The sequence below is a fragment of the Mobula birostris genome, chromosome 10 (genome assembly GCF_030028105.1).
Source record: "Mobula birostris isolate sMobBir1 chromosome 10, sMobBir1.hap1, whole genome shotgun sequence".
NCBI classification, from domain to species: Eukaryota; Metazoa; Chordata; class Chondrichthyes; order Myliobatiformes; family Myliobatidae; genus Mobula; species Mobula birostris.
In genome coordinates this window covers 74306872-74322033 of record NC_092379.1, presented here as the reverse complement: position 1 = coordinate 74322033, position 15162 = coordinate 74306872, and the positions used below count along the sequence as shown (strand labels likewise).

Here is a 15162-nt window from a genome sequence, read left to right as displayed (position 1 = left end):
AGAATAAATCAAGGAAGGTAGTGCACCTGTGGCTGACAAGGGAAATTAGGGATAGTATCAATTCCAAAGAAGAAGCACAAATTAGCCAGAAAAAGTGGCTCACCTGAGGACTGGGAGGAATTCAGAGTTCAGCAGAGGAGGACAAAGGGCTTAATTAGGAAGGGGAAAAAAGATTATGAGAGAAAACTGGCAGGGAACATAAAAACTGACTGTAAAAGCTTTTATAGATATGTGAAAAGAAAAAAAGATTGGTTAAGACAAATGTAGGTCCCCTACAGACAGAAACAGGTGAATTGATTATGGGGCGCAAGGACATGGCAGACCAATTGAATAATTACTTTGGTTCTGTCTTCACTAAGGAGGACATAAATAATCTTCTGGAAATAGTAGGGGACAGACGGTCCAGTGAGATGGAGGAACTGAGGGAAATACATGTTAGTAGGGAAGTGGTGTTAGGTAAATTGAAGGGATTAAAGGCAGATAAATCCCCAGGGCCAGATGGTCTGCATCCCACAGTGCTTAAAGAAGTAGCCCAAGAAATAGTGGATGCATTAGTGATAATTTTTCAAAACTCTTTAGATTCTGGACTAGTTCCTGAGGATTGGAGGGTGGCTAATGTAACCTCACTTTTTAAAAAAGGAGGGAGAGAGAAACCGGGGAATTATAGACCAGTTAGCCTAACATCGGTGGTGGGGAAACTGCTAGAGTCAGTTATCAAAGATGTGATAACTGCACATTTGGAAAGCGGTGAAATCATCGGACAAAGTCAGCATGGATTTGTGAAAGGAAAATCATGTCTGACGAATCTCATAGAATTTTTTGAGGATGTAACTAGTAGAGTGGATAGGGGAGAACCAGTGGATGTGGTATATTTGGATTTTCAAAAGTTTTTTGACAAGGTCCCACACAGGAGATTAGTGTGCAAACTTAAAGCACACAGTGCTGTGGATAGAGAATTGGTTGGCAGACAGGAAGCAAAGAGTGGGAATAAATGGGACCTTTTCAGAATGGCAGACAGTGACTAGTGGGGTACCACAAGGCTAAGTGCTGGGACCCCAGTTGTTTACAATATATATTAATGACTTGGATGAGAGGATTAAATGCAGCATCTCCAAGTTTGCGGATGACACGAAGCTGGGTGGCAGTGTTAGCTGTGAGGAGGATGCTAAGAGGATGCAGGGTGACTTGGATAGTTTAGGTGAGTGGGCAAATTCATGGCAGATGTAATTTAATGTGGATAAATGTGAAGTTATCCATTTTGGTGGCAAAAACAGGAAAACAGATTATTATCTGAATGGTGGCTGATTAGGAAAAGGGGAGGTGCAACGAGACCTGGGTGTCATTATATACCAGTCATTGTACAGCAGGCGGTGAAAAAGGCGAATAGTATGCTGGCATTTATAGCGAGAGGATTTGAGTACAGGAGCAGGGAGGTACTACTGCAGTTGTACAAGGCCTTGGTGAGACCACACCTGGAGTATTGTGTGCAGTTTTGGTCCCCTAATCTGAGGAAAGACATCCTTGCCATAGAAGGAGTACAAAGAAGGTTCACCAGATTGATTCCTGGGATGGCAGGATTTTCATATGATGAAAGACTGGATGAACTAGGCTTATACTCGTTGGAATTTAGAAGATTGAGGGGGGATCTGATTGAAACGTATAAAATCCTAAAGGGATTGGACAGGCTAGATGCAGGAAGATTGTTCCCGATGTTGGGGAAGTCCAGAACGAGGGGTCACAGTTTGAGGATAAAGGGGAAGCCTTTTAGGACTGAGATTAGGAAAAAGTTCTTCACACAGTGAGTGGTGAATCTGTGGAATTCTCTGCCACAGGAAACAGTTGAGGCCAGTTCATTGGCTATATTTAAGAGGGAGTTAGGTATGGCCCTTGTGGCTAAAGGGATCAGGGGGTATGGAGGGAAGGCTGGTGCAGGGTTCTGAGTTGGATGATCAGCCATGATCATACTGAATGGCGGTGCAGGCTCGAAGGGCCGAATGGCCTACTCCTGCACCTATTTTCTATGTTTCTATCAATATTCATTTCTTTGCTTCTCTATATCTCCTGAATACCTTGTATGTCGGAATATTTAGAACCCATTCCTGCCTTTTTTTTTTGAAAACCAGGTCTTTGTTGTTGCCATGATGCATAATTCTATTTGGTTAACTGTATGTGCACCTGACCAACCAATACATTTCTCCCTTTATCTACATGCACGATAAACCTCTTAAACTTTGCACTCTCTCGGAGACTTTCTTGAAATAAATTCTATTTCATGTTCATGATACTTATCATCTCCCAATATCATTACCCAGAACTAACAGTTTTAAATAGGAAAGCTTCAATTTGACTATTCAGTCAAATTATGATCCAAGTTTCTAATCTTTTGACATTGGAACTATTTTATAAATTAAATCAAGTGCAGCCTTCCCAAATACCCAGATCTGATTGGAATTCCGCAAGTGTTTTTTCTGATTTCTACACAAATTTTAGAACATCGTTTTTGACTTTTGCGTTAAACTAATTTAGCTGTATACTGAATTGATTGCAAGGAGGTTAAACAAATGGATAAAGGAATTACTTTACTTGAATAAATGAGCTTTATACATGTTTGTTGTTGATTCATGTTGTGGTTATTTGCAAAGTAGTACTATGTTGAAAATCGCGAGAATGGAAGGGATTGCTTCAGTTACATGGTGAATGTCTGCTAGTTGTGCTTATCTTGATCATGTGCTAGAAAACTAAATAGCGAACTAGTTGGATTTTGCAAGATCTACTTTTGGGGTGCCTTTCATATCTGCAACAAGAATAACACCAAACCTCTATATAAAAAAATACCATTTATCACAAATACACAATTTTGCCAAACTCCCAGCAAACCATTCACTGTCTTACTTTCGATGTCAAGACTAAACTGCATATATACTATATTTTGGTTGTATTTGCTGCTTATTTACAAAGTGTATTTGTTATCTTTTCTGTCCATAACTTTATAGAAGTCCTAAAGCAGGAGAACATTACCTGAACTATTCAGGTTCTTTCATAGCACCCATCAGTAGACGGTAATTAAATCATCAGAATCACGAACCCCCCCCCCCCAAAACCCACACTAATCTTTACACCAATGTGTAACTGTTCTGTCCACACCAGTTTTTCAAACTCTACACTGTTAACTAGTGAAGGAACTGGTACTAAACAAAATATTTCAGCCTGTCTCATCTGATCTGAGTCTGAATAGAAGACCTGTCAGGCGTTAGGGAAATAATATTTAAGCCAACACGGTGGCAGTAAACAAACTTCAAATAAAACCGCAGATGCTGGATAACAAATAAATACTCAGCAAGTCAGACAGCAACTGTTAAAAAAGAAACAGCTGACATTTCAGGCACAGGATCCTTATCAGAACTAAGAGAAAAACATATTAACTTCCAGTCACTAAGAAAGTGAGGGGGGGGGGAGGGTGGATAGATGAAAGGACGATATTTCTGATAGAATGGGACAAAATGAGCAAATGTAGCAACAGGAGTAGTCGTTAGGATACTCTGCCACTTTGTGGTTTATGTTGCTAATTGCCCAGCAGGTCCCACTACATAAGATAGAAAAAGAAAAACTGAGAAAAAAAGAAAAAAAGTTGATGTTGGGCAGAAGTGACCAGGTCTGATACATTAATGATTTGAATGATAATGTAGTTGGCACAATTAGAGAGTTTGCAGAGGACACCAAAATCGGAGGTATAGTGGACGGTGCAAGTTATTTAAGATTACATATGGATCTAGATCAACTGGGAGAATAGGCTGTGTCGCCTTTTGGAGAGTTAAGCCAAGGAAGGAATTCACAGTAAATGGCAGGGCCCTGAAGAGTGCTGTAGAACAAAGCGACCTAGGGTTACAAGTGCATAGTTCCCTGGAAGTAGTGACATAGGTAAACAAGGTGATGAAAAAGATAGCTGGCATGCTTGCCTTCTCACTCAGGGCCCTGAGGGCAAGAGTTGGGGCATGACATTACAGTTGTAGAAAACATAGTTGAGCTGATGCCTGGCATATTGTTTGCAGTTATGGTCACCAAACCAAAGGAAGGATGTCCTTAAACAGAAAAGGCTCCAGAAAAGATTTGAAAGATATTACCAGAACTTGGGGGGCTGCAGCATTTTTCACTGGAGTGTAGGAAATCTGAGGTATTACATTACAGATATATAAAATCACAAGGGGCAGAAATAAGGTGAATGGTCAGTCTTTTTCCCAGGGTAGCAGAGACTGAAATTAGGTGAGTGTATGAAATGAGCTGCTAAAGGAAGTGGTACAGCAGATAAAATTACAATGTTTAAGACATCTAGGCAAATTCAAGATTGTTTAATGTCATTTCCTGTATACAAGTGTAAGGAGAACGAAATAATTGTTCCTCTGGATCCAATGCAGAACAAAACAAAAACACAAAAGATAAAGAACACAATAAAAGTAAATACTCAAGATAGTTTGTAGAACATAGAAAAACTACAGTACAATACAGGCCCTTTAGCCCACAAAGCTGTGCCACACATGCCCTTACCTTAGAAATTACATACAGTTACCCATAGCCCTCTATTTTTCTAAGCTCCATTTACCTATCTAGGAGTCTCTTAGAAGACCCTAATCGTATCCGCTTTCACCACCGTCTCCGGCAGCCCAATCCATGCACTCACCACTCACTGCGTAAAAAAACTTATCCCGACAGCTCCTCCATACCTACTTCCAAGCACCTTGAAACAGTGCCCTCTCGTGCTAGTCATTTCAGCCCTGGGAAAAAGCCTGACTATCCACGCGATCAATGCCCCTCATCATCTTATACACCTCTATCAGGTCACCTCTCATCCTCTGTTGCTCCAAGGAGAAAAGGCTGAGTTCACTCAACTTATTATCATAAGGCATGCTCCCCAATCCAGGCAACATCCTTGTAAATCTCCTCTGCACCCTTTCTATTGCTTCCACATCCTTCCTGTATTGAGGTGACCAGAACTGAGCACGGTACTCCAAGTGGGGTCTGACCAGGGTCCTATACAGCTGCAACATTACCTCTCGGCTCCTAAATTCAATGCCACGATTGATGAAGGCCAATGCACCTTATGCTTTCTTATATACATAGATTGATTGTATGCCCATTAAGTGACACCACACTGTACATAGGGTGACTGATGGAAAATAATAAAGTCGTAGTGGAGCAAGTGGGTGGAGGCGTTGATCAGCATTACCGCTTGGGAATAATAACTGCTTTTGAGTCCAATGGTCCTGATGTGGATGCTATGTAGCTTTCTCCTGGATGGCAGTGAGACAATCAGTCCATGAGCAGGAGTGTGCGATTGTTCATGATGTTAGTGCCCTTTTCTGGCATCTAGTGTAGTAGTCAGCACATCACTATTACAGAATTCAATTCCAGCACCGTTCTGTAGGTCTCTGAATGTCCTCCCCGTGGAATACCTTTTCCCTGGGTGCTCCAGTTTCCTTCCACAGTCCAAATATGTACTAAGTAGGTGAAATGGTCATTGTAAAAGGTAGTGTTAATCGGGGTTGTGGGGCTACTGGGATAGCACGGCTTGAAGGGTCAGAAGTGCCTACTTTGCACTGCATTGCTAAATATGTGTCCTTGATGACACGGAGGCTGGTCCAGTAATGTGTTGAGCAGTTTTGACTACCCATTACAGAGCCTTCCCATCCGCCTCAGTGCAATTTTCATACTAAACAGCGATGCAGTTTGTTATGATACTTTCTGCTGGGCATTTGTAGACTGACCTAAGCACAGATGTTCCAGCATCTGCACGTTTTCTTGTTTGTGCCTGGATGTGCACAGTTCAGCTCTCTTCCGCCTCCTCGGAAAGTAGAGGCATTGATGAGCTTTCTTGATGTGTTCTGGGACCAGAAGAGGTTTGTGGTCTGCACTGTCAGGGGTTTGAAACAACTTGCAGTTTCCACTGCTGTGCCGCTGATGTAAAGAGGACTGTGAGCAATGCAAGTTCTCCTTAAGTCAATAACCATCTTCATTGCCTTGTTGACATTAAGGAAGAGGCTATTTGTCTGACACAAGGCCTCGAGCTCTTCCACCTCCTCTCTGCAGGCTGTCTCATCATTGTTGGTGATGAGCCCCACCATTTTCATGTCATCAGCAAATTTGACAATGTGATTGATCAGGTGTATGGCTGTCCAGTCAAATGTGTGAGCAGAGCGTACAACAATGGGCTTAGCGTACAACCCTGGGGTGGACCCAATGTTAAGGATGATGAGCAAGGAGGAGTGGGTGTGACTCTTCACTGTCTGAGGTTTGTTTGTTTGGAAGTCCAACACCTGGTTGCATAGTGGTGCATTTAGACAGGAGCACGATCTGGCATAGATTAGGAGACCACTACGCTGAGCACCTATGCTTCTTTCACCAGAAAAAGCAGGACCTCCCGGTAGCCACACATTTTAATTCCACTTCCCATTCTGACATGTCAGCCCACGGTCTCCTCTACCGTCATGATGAAGCCACGCTCAGGTTTGGAGAAGCAACACCTTATATTCCGTCTGGGTAGCCTCCAATCTGATGGCATGATATCAATTTCTCAAACTTCCAGTAATTTCCCACACCACCCCTCCCACTCCTTCACAATTCCCCATTCCTGTTTCTCTCTCACACCTTCTCACCTTACCTGTCCACCTCCCTTTGGTGCTCCTCCTTTCCCTTTCTTCCATGATCTTCTATCCTCTATCACATTCCCCCTTCTCTAGCCCTTTATCTCTTTCACCAATCAACTTCCCAACTCTTCATTTCACCCCTCCCCCTCTTCCATTTTCACCTATCACCTGCCACTTGTACTCCCCCCACCTTCTCATTCCCTCTTCCTTTCCGGTCCCGATAAAGAATCTTGGTCTGAAACATCGACTGTTTACTGTTTTACATGGATGCTGCCTGACCTGCTGAGTTCCTCCAGTATTTTGTGTGTATTGCTTGGATTTCCAGCATGTTTCTCATGTTTGCAAATTCTATCATATTATGATCACTGTCTCTGAAGGATTCCCCTTTACCTTAAGCTCCCTAGTCAAATCCAGTTCATTGCACACACCCAATCCACAACAGCTGATCCCCACACTCAACTACAAGCTGCTCTTTAAAGCCATCTTGCAGGTATTCTATAAATTCCCTCTCGGGATCCAGCACCAATCTGATTCTCCCAGTATACCACCGTATTAAAATCCACCATAACTATGATAACATTGCCCTTTTGACATGCCTTTTCTAGCTCCCATTGTAATTTGTAGCCCACATCCTGGCTACTGTTCGGAGGTCTGTATATATGCATCAGGATCCTTTTACCCTTGCAGTTTCTTAATTATAACCATAGAGATTCCACATCTTCCGATCCTATGTCACCTCTTTCTAAGGACTTGATTTTATATTTTAATCAACAGTGCCACTCCTCTCGCTCTGCCTATCCTTTCATTATAACGTGTATCCTTGGATGTTAAACTCCCAACTATAATCTTCTTTTGGCCATGATTCATTGAAGTCCAGAACATCGTACATGCCAATCTCTAACTGTGCTACAAGATCATCAACCTTATTCCAGATACTGCGTCTACTACTTTTGTAGAGGCCTCCTTGAACATCTCACAACACGCTGGAGGAACTCAGCAGGTCGGGCAGCATCTGTGGAAACGATGAGTCGACGTTTCAGGCCGGAACCCTTCATCAGGACTGTAGAGGGAAGGGGCAGAGTTCCTCCAGCGTGCTGTGAGTGTTGCTTTGATCCCAGCATCTGCAGATTATCTTGTGTCCTAGAACAGCTGCCAGTTGGTCTGTACAAACCAGTCCTGTAGCATAAATATTGCCTCATTAGGACATCCAGTGATGGTCCTCTTGCCTGGCTTCGCCATTTTCGGTAGTGGTCAGTATGCTGGGATTAACATTATAGAGATGAGCTCAGAGAGACCAGGATGATGGTGTGGGATGGCTTTGCAGGTACTGCACCTGTATAAGCATGGTCCAGTCTATCTGTTCCCCTAGTGGCCACGGTGATGCTTTGGTGGAATTTGGGTAAAACGTCTTGGAGGTTAACATCATTGAAGTCTCCTGCAATTATAAAGAGACCATCTGGATGCTTGTTTTGTAGAGAGTTGATGATACTGTGAAGCTCACCCAGTGTGTCTTTGGTGATTGCACTTGGAAGGATGTGATAAATACAACAGTAAATTCCCTGAGCAGGTAATATGGCTAGCTTTTAATTGTAAGTTGCTCAATACTAGTAACAACAGATAAGTTTGTGCACCAACCTTTGTTAATGTCCACACAGATTCCTCTTCTTTTGGATTTCCCCAACAGGGAATTCCTGTCTGTGATGAAAAGGATCATCCTGACAAGTCGAAATGCCTAGTCAGGTACGTTGTTGTTTAACCACATTTTGATGAAAACCGGAATGCAGCAGATTATCATCTGTGCATTCATTCTCAATCTCAGTGAGTCCAATTTATCATCTAGCGAGTGGATATTGACCAGGAAATGTGATGGTACCACTGGTCTTATCAGGTTAGCTCTCAGTTTACCAGTGCCCCAGCTCTCTTGCCGTGTTTCTGCACAGCCAGCATCTGCCACTTCCTCATCTGAGCTGCTTAGACCAGGTCAATGTCGCCAGACCTGGTGTCTCTAGAATCTGTGGTCTATTGAGCATCGCTATTAACTCTGCTGCTGGCGGATTAAAAGTAAGTTTGTTTAAGAGTTCAGTGATGCTGTATTTGCTGACCTTTGCTCGACAGATATTCCCGGCTAAAATCTTTGAAACGGTAGCTAAAACTTTAAAGCTCGCACCATTATTGGGAACTGGAGTCCCTGTGTGTCGCCATGAACACAAGTGAATCTATAGATGCTGGAAATCTTGAGCAACACAAACAAAATGCTGCAAAAACTTAGCAGGCCAGGCAGAAAATATGGAGGGAATAAACAGTTGACAATTCGGGACGAAACCTCTCGTCAGGACAAGGAAAGAGTTGCAGGGATAGCGGTAGAAAGTGGAACTTAGTCAGTATGTACAAATTGGGCCAAAGGGCCTTTTGCTGAGTTGTACAACTTTATGATAGAACCAGAAACAGCGAGTTTCCTGAAGCTGGAGAATTCATTTCAGATCTGGAAGGCTCAGCCAGAAGATAAAATGTTGTTCTTCAGCTCATTTTAAAAGCACACAAGGACAGAAATGTCAAAGGAGAGTAGGATATTTAAAATATGGCAAATGGAAGCTAGGGTCACTTGAAGATCAAATGCAGATATGCTGCAAAGTGATCACGCAATATGTGCTTGGTCTCTTCAATATGGAGGAAACATCTCATTGTAAACACTGAGTGGAAGAAGTGCTGTTTCACCTGAGTAAGCTATTTGCTTCCCTGGATTCAGGGAAGGGAAGAGTGAAAGGACAGGTATATCATCTGTTGTTCCACAGCAAAGGAAAAGGTAGGCGGGAATGGAAGAACTAACCATGGAGTTATGAAGTGAAGAAGCCCTTTGAAATGGGTAGGTTACCTTGCATCTCTTAGAGGGGTGTGAAGAAATACTCTGCAAATACTAAGACAATATATCAAATTTATTTTACCACACAATCTTAGTTAAACATCCATTACATTAATTATTTACATCAACACAACTAGATAAATTTCGAGTGGTTGGGAGTTTAATATAGTTTCAGGCAAATTATTGATTTAACATTAGTAGGTCATTAACATAGAAGGAATTCCATTAACTCTCTTCATCCATTTTACTTAAAATAAGAGAAACAAAACAAGAGAAGCAGAAATAGAAAATAATGTAAATACTTAAGTCAAGCTCATCTTTGGAGAGAGAAACAAGGGTCTCTGTCCAAAGAAGCTGCCTGATTTGCTGAGTATTTGCAGCAGTTTCTGTTTTCAATCTCTCACTGCTACGGGCGGAAGTTCCCACTTGTTTCAAAAAGGCAATAATTATACCAGTGCCTAAGAAGAATAATGTGGGCTGCCTTAACGACTATCGCCCGGTAGCACTCACGTCAACAGTGATGAACTGCTTTAAGAGGTTGGTCATGACTAGACTGAACTCCTGCCTCAGCAAGGACCTGGACCCATTGCAATTTACCTATTGCCACAATAGGTCAATGGCAGACGCAATCTCAATGACTCTCCACATGGCTTTAGACCACCTGAACAACACAAACACCTTCGTCAGGATGCTGTTCATCGACTATAGCTCAGCATTTTAATACCATTATTCCCACTATCCTGATTGAGAAGTTGCAGAACCTGGGCCTCTGTACCTCTTTCTGTAATTAGATCCTCGACTTCCTAACCGCAAGACCACAATCTGTGTGGATTGGTGATAACATGTCCTCCTCGCTGGCGATCAACACTGGCACATGTCAGGGGTGTGTGCTTAGCCCACTGCTCTACTCTATATACACATGACTGTGTGGCTAGGCGTAGCTCAAATACCACCTATAAATTTGCTGATGATACAACCATTGTTGGTAGAATCTCAGGTGGTGATGAGAGGGCGTACAGGAGTAAGATATGCCAACTAGTGGAGTGGTGCCGCACTAACAACCTGGCACTCAACGTCAGTAAAACGAAAGAGCTGATTGTGGACTTCAGGAAGGGTAAGATGAAGGAACACATACCAATCCTCATAGAGGGATCAGAAGTGGAGAGAGTGAGCAGTTTCAATTTCCTGGGTGTCAAGATCTCTGAGGATCTAACCTGGTCCCAACATATCGATGTAGTTACAAAGAAGGCAAGACAGCAGCTATATTTTATTAGGAGTTTGAAGAGATTTGGCATGTCAACAAATACACTCAAAAACTTCTATAGTTGTACCATGGAGAGCATTCTGACAGGCTGCATCACTGTCTGGTATGGAGGGGCTACTGCACAGGACCAAAAGAAGCTACAGAAGGTTGTAAATCTAGTCAGATCCATCGTGGGTACTAGCCCACAAAGTACCCAGGACATCTATAGGGAGCAGTGTCTCAGAAAGGCAGCGTCCATTATTAAAAACCTCCAGCACCCAGGGCATGCCCTTTTCTCACTGTTACCATCAGGTAGGAGGTACAGAAGCCTGAAGGCACACACTCAGTGATTCAGGAACAGCTTCTTCCCCTCTGCCATCTGATTCCTAAATGGACATTGAATCTTTGGACACTATCTCACTTTTCTTTAATATACAGTATTGCTGTTTTTGCACATTTTTAAAATCTATTCAATATATGTAATTGATTTACTTGTTTATTATTATTATTATGTTATTTATTATTACTTTTTTTTCTCTGCTAGGTGATGTATTGCATTGAACTGCTGCTGCTAAGTTAACAAATTTCACGTCACATGCTAGTGAGAATCAACCTGATTCTGATTCTCTTTCAACCGCCATTTGTATTTTTGCTCTTTAATGAACCTGAATAGACTTTAAAGTAAAATAGCACCCCTTAAGTTAATACTTTCTTCTATAATATAAAGTTACATAATTAAAGTGCTATAGGAAATGGGTTGTAATGAACTGGACAAGATTGTTTCATTTCTGCAGATCTGAGCTTAAAAGAGCCTTAATAAATCTTGCAGACAGGAAGCTCTTCACCTTACGTGAAAGGAGTTTGAGAAGATCAATGTTACAAAACATCACTCCAATCACAATAGACAATGACATTAAGAGGCCTAACCTGCTGAGTATCTTCAGCATTTTGTGTGTATTGCACAAGGTCAAATGATTACTTTGGCAACAAATGCCTAAATATCCTGCTGGATTCCAAAATATATTCTGGCATCACGGATGCATCTAAAGTTCAGATTCATCACTGCACCTTATTATTAGGTTTTGTTCTCAGTTGTTCATTCTCTGAAGATTGATTAAAGTGAAAGCTGCACAGGCAGCAACCAAAGTCATGTGTTCACTGTAAAATAAAGTTAGTTACGTAGCATCCTCTGGAATCAAAATCATACAAAGCTATGCCAAAAATGCTTTCTCCTTTCTCACTTTGTTAAATAGCGAATTAACAATACCTTGGCAGCCTGCTCTCCTTTGATGCCCTCCATAATATCCACTGGTTCTTTGATAATAGCATCTGGTGTCTCAGCTGCCACATCTTCAATGTTCACCCCTCCGTGACTGCTACCAATGAGAACTGGCCCCTTCAAGCAGAAACACGTAAAAAGTTTTTAAAAATTCCTATGAACTCTACTACTGCTTCCTCTTTTCATGCATTATACCAGATGAGACCACGCCATTTCGACTGGAAATGTTTTTAGTTCAGAATATGGGAACAGGCAGGGAGAAAGGGGGGAAAACATCTTTTGCCAATCTTATTAAAGGAGCACATACCTAGAGTAATATTTACAAGTTTTCTGATGATACAAAGCTGGGTGGCATTGTGGGCTGTGAGGGAGATGCAGAGGCACGGGGAATATAGGTGGGTTAATACGCAATTGCTTCTGGTCAAGATGCAGTTTCCATCGGAGTCATAACTCAGACTCAGTTGTTTTATAGGTTCGTAGGGATGGTTCAGGGGACTGCACAGGGAGCTAGGGGTTAGATCAGGGTTTAGGAAAAGTGAGTTAATGCAGAGTCAGGGCAGGAGCCAGTGATCAACTCCAAGTTGGAATGCACCATAGTCAACGGTCAAAAATCCCTGTGGGCAGATGCCGGGTCAGCGAGCTCTGAGGACAAAGACCATGATCCCCATGGTCAATGACGGAGGTTGGCGAGCCCTGTGGATGAGGTTGGTAAATCCTGAGGTCAGAGGTCTGGAATTTGAGGCCCAGAATTCAAAATTACGTGATCAGTAAAACCTGGGTTGATACTGGAGATCAAAGCATGAAATCTGAAATCCAAAGTCGGTGACCCGAAGGTCAAAATTCCTGGGTTGGCATGCCTGGAAGTCAGAGGCCCAGTCTGCAAGTCGGGCAACAAGGGTGGTCTGTTCCAGGGTTGGAGGTCTGTGCAAGAGGAAAGCGGCTTGTACTGCTGTTGTTTTGTTTCTAAGGAGAAAGGTTTAGAAACGTGCTCTAAAAAGAAAGGTTCTTAGGAAACTGAAAGGTCTGGAGGAAGATAAGTCACCTCGACCAGACAGTGTACACCCCAGAGTTTTGAAAGGATTGGATTACAAGATTATGGAGGTATTAGTAATGAGCTTTCAAGAATCACTAGATTTTGGAATAGTTCCAGATGACTGGAAAATTGCAAATACTACTCCACTCTTCAAGAAGGGAGAGAGGCAGAAGAAAGGAAACTATAGACCAGTTTGTTTGAACTCAGTGGATGGGAAGATGTTGGAGTCAATTCTTAAGGATGTGGTTTCAGGGAACTTGTTGGCACAAGATAAAATAATTCGTAGTCAGCATGGATTCCTCAAGGGAAAACCTTGCCTGACAAACCTGTTGGAATTCTTTGAAAAAATAACAAGCAGGATAGACAAAGGAGAATTAGTTGATGCTATGTATTTAGATTTTCAGGCCTTTGACAAGGTGCCACACGAGGCTGCTTAACAAGCTACAAGCCCATAGTATTACACGAAAGATTCCAGCATGTGGCTGATTGACAGGAAGCAAAGAATGGGAATAACGGGAGCCTTTTCTGCTTGTGACTAGTGGTGTTCCACAGGGATCTGTGTTGGGACCAATTCTTTTTTAAGTTATATGTCAATGATTTGGATGATGGAATTGGTGGCTTTGTTGCAAAGTTTGCAGACAATATGAAGACAGGTGAAGGATAGGCTGTTTTGAGGAAGTAGAGAGACTATAGAAGGACTTGGATAGATTAGGAAAATGGGCAAAGAAATGACAGATGGATCGCAGTGTTGGGAAGTGTAAGGTCATGCACTTTGGTATAAGAAAGGGCTGACTATTTTCTAACTGGAGAGAAAATACACAAACTGAAGTGCAAAGGGACTTGGCAGTCCTTGCGCAGGATCTCCTAAAGGCTAATTCATTGGTTGAATCTGTGGTGAGAAAGGTAAATGCAATGTTCACATTCATTTCAAGAGAACTCAAATATAAAAGCAAGGATGCAATTTTGAGACTTTATAAACCTCTGGTGAGACTTCACTTAAAGTATTGTGAGCGGTTTTGGGCCCCTTATCTTAGAAAGAATGTGCTGAAACTGGAAAGGGTTCAAAGGAGGTTAATGAAAATGATTCCAGGATTGAATGGCTGGTCATATGAAGAGCATTTGATGGCACTGGGCTTTTATTTGCTGGAATTCAGAAGAAAGAGGGGTGACCTCATTAAAATCTATTGAATGGTGAAAGGCCTTGATACAATAGATGTGGAGAGCATGTATCCTATGGTAGGAGAGTCTAAAACCAGAGGACATAGCCTCAGAATAGAGGGCTATCCTTTTAGAACAGAGATTAGGAGGAATTTCTTAGCCAGAGAGTGTTGAATCTGTGTAATTCTTTGCCACAGGCAGCTGTGGAGGCCAGGTCTTTTAAGTATATTTAAGGCAGAGGTTGATAGATTCTTGATTGGCCAGGGCATGAAGGGATACAGGGAGAAGGCAGGAGACTGGGGCTAAGAGGAAAATTGGATCAGCCACAATGAAATGGCAGAGCAGACTCGATGGGCCAAATTGTCTAATTCTGCCCCTATGGTCCTCTGGTTTTTCATCGATGCTTGTCTTGGTCTGCTGAACATGGTGGACATACTACGTTGGTGCCACAGTGTGTGTTGACACTTGCGAGCTGCCCCCAGCATATCCTTAGGTTGTGTTGATTAACACAAAAGGCACATTTTACTGTACTTTGATGTACACATGATAAATTAATAAATCTCAATCTGACCCAAATTTTTACATGGAAATAGAAGAACTGGTTGTCTTTCTACAGAACTCACTGCTAGTGAACATGTATGTATGTTATGTAAGCAATTAGGAAGGCAAATACCACACTGGCCTTCACAGCAAGAAGAAACAAACACAATAGTAAAAACATATTATCATGCTCTCATAGATCAATTGGAGAGTGTACATCTGGAATATTGGTTGCATTTCTGATTCCCCGAATCGTGGGAGACAGAGAGTAAATAATAATAATAGGCATCCGTTAGTCTCGTGAAACCATGGATTTGCGCCTTAGACAGTTACCAGGGTGCAGGCCTGGGAAAGGTTTGTATGGAAGACCAGCAGTTGCCCATGCTGCAAGTCTCCCCTCTCCGCGCCACC

The 15162-nt window shown here is 42.3% G+C and overlaps 1 protein-coding gene across 1 annotated transcript in view; it reads right to left on the bottom strand.

Moving 5' to 3' along the window:
* The window catches only part of sucla2 (succinate-CoA ligase ADP-forming subunit beta), a 103452-nt gene that overhangs the window by 40661 nt on the left and 47629 nt on the right, over nt 1–15162 (bottom strand). Inside the window, exon 5 of the mRNA XM_072270486.1 lies at nt 12009–12137. Coding sequence (XP_072126587.1) covers nt 12009–12137 — 129 coding nt within the window. The remainder of the gene's footprint in view (nt 1–12008; nt 12138–15162) is intronic.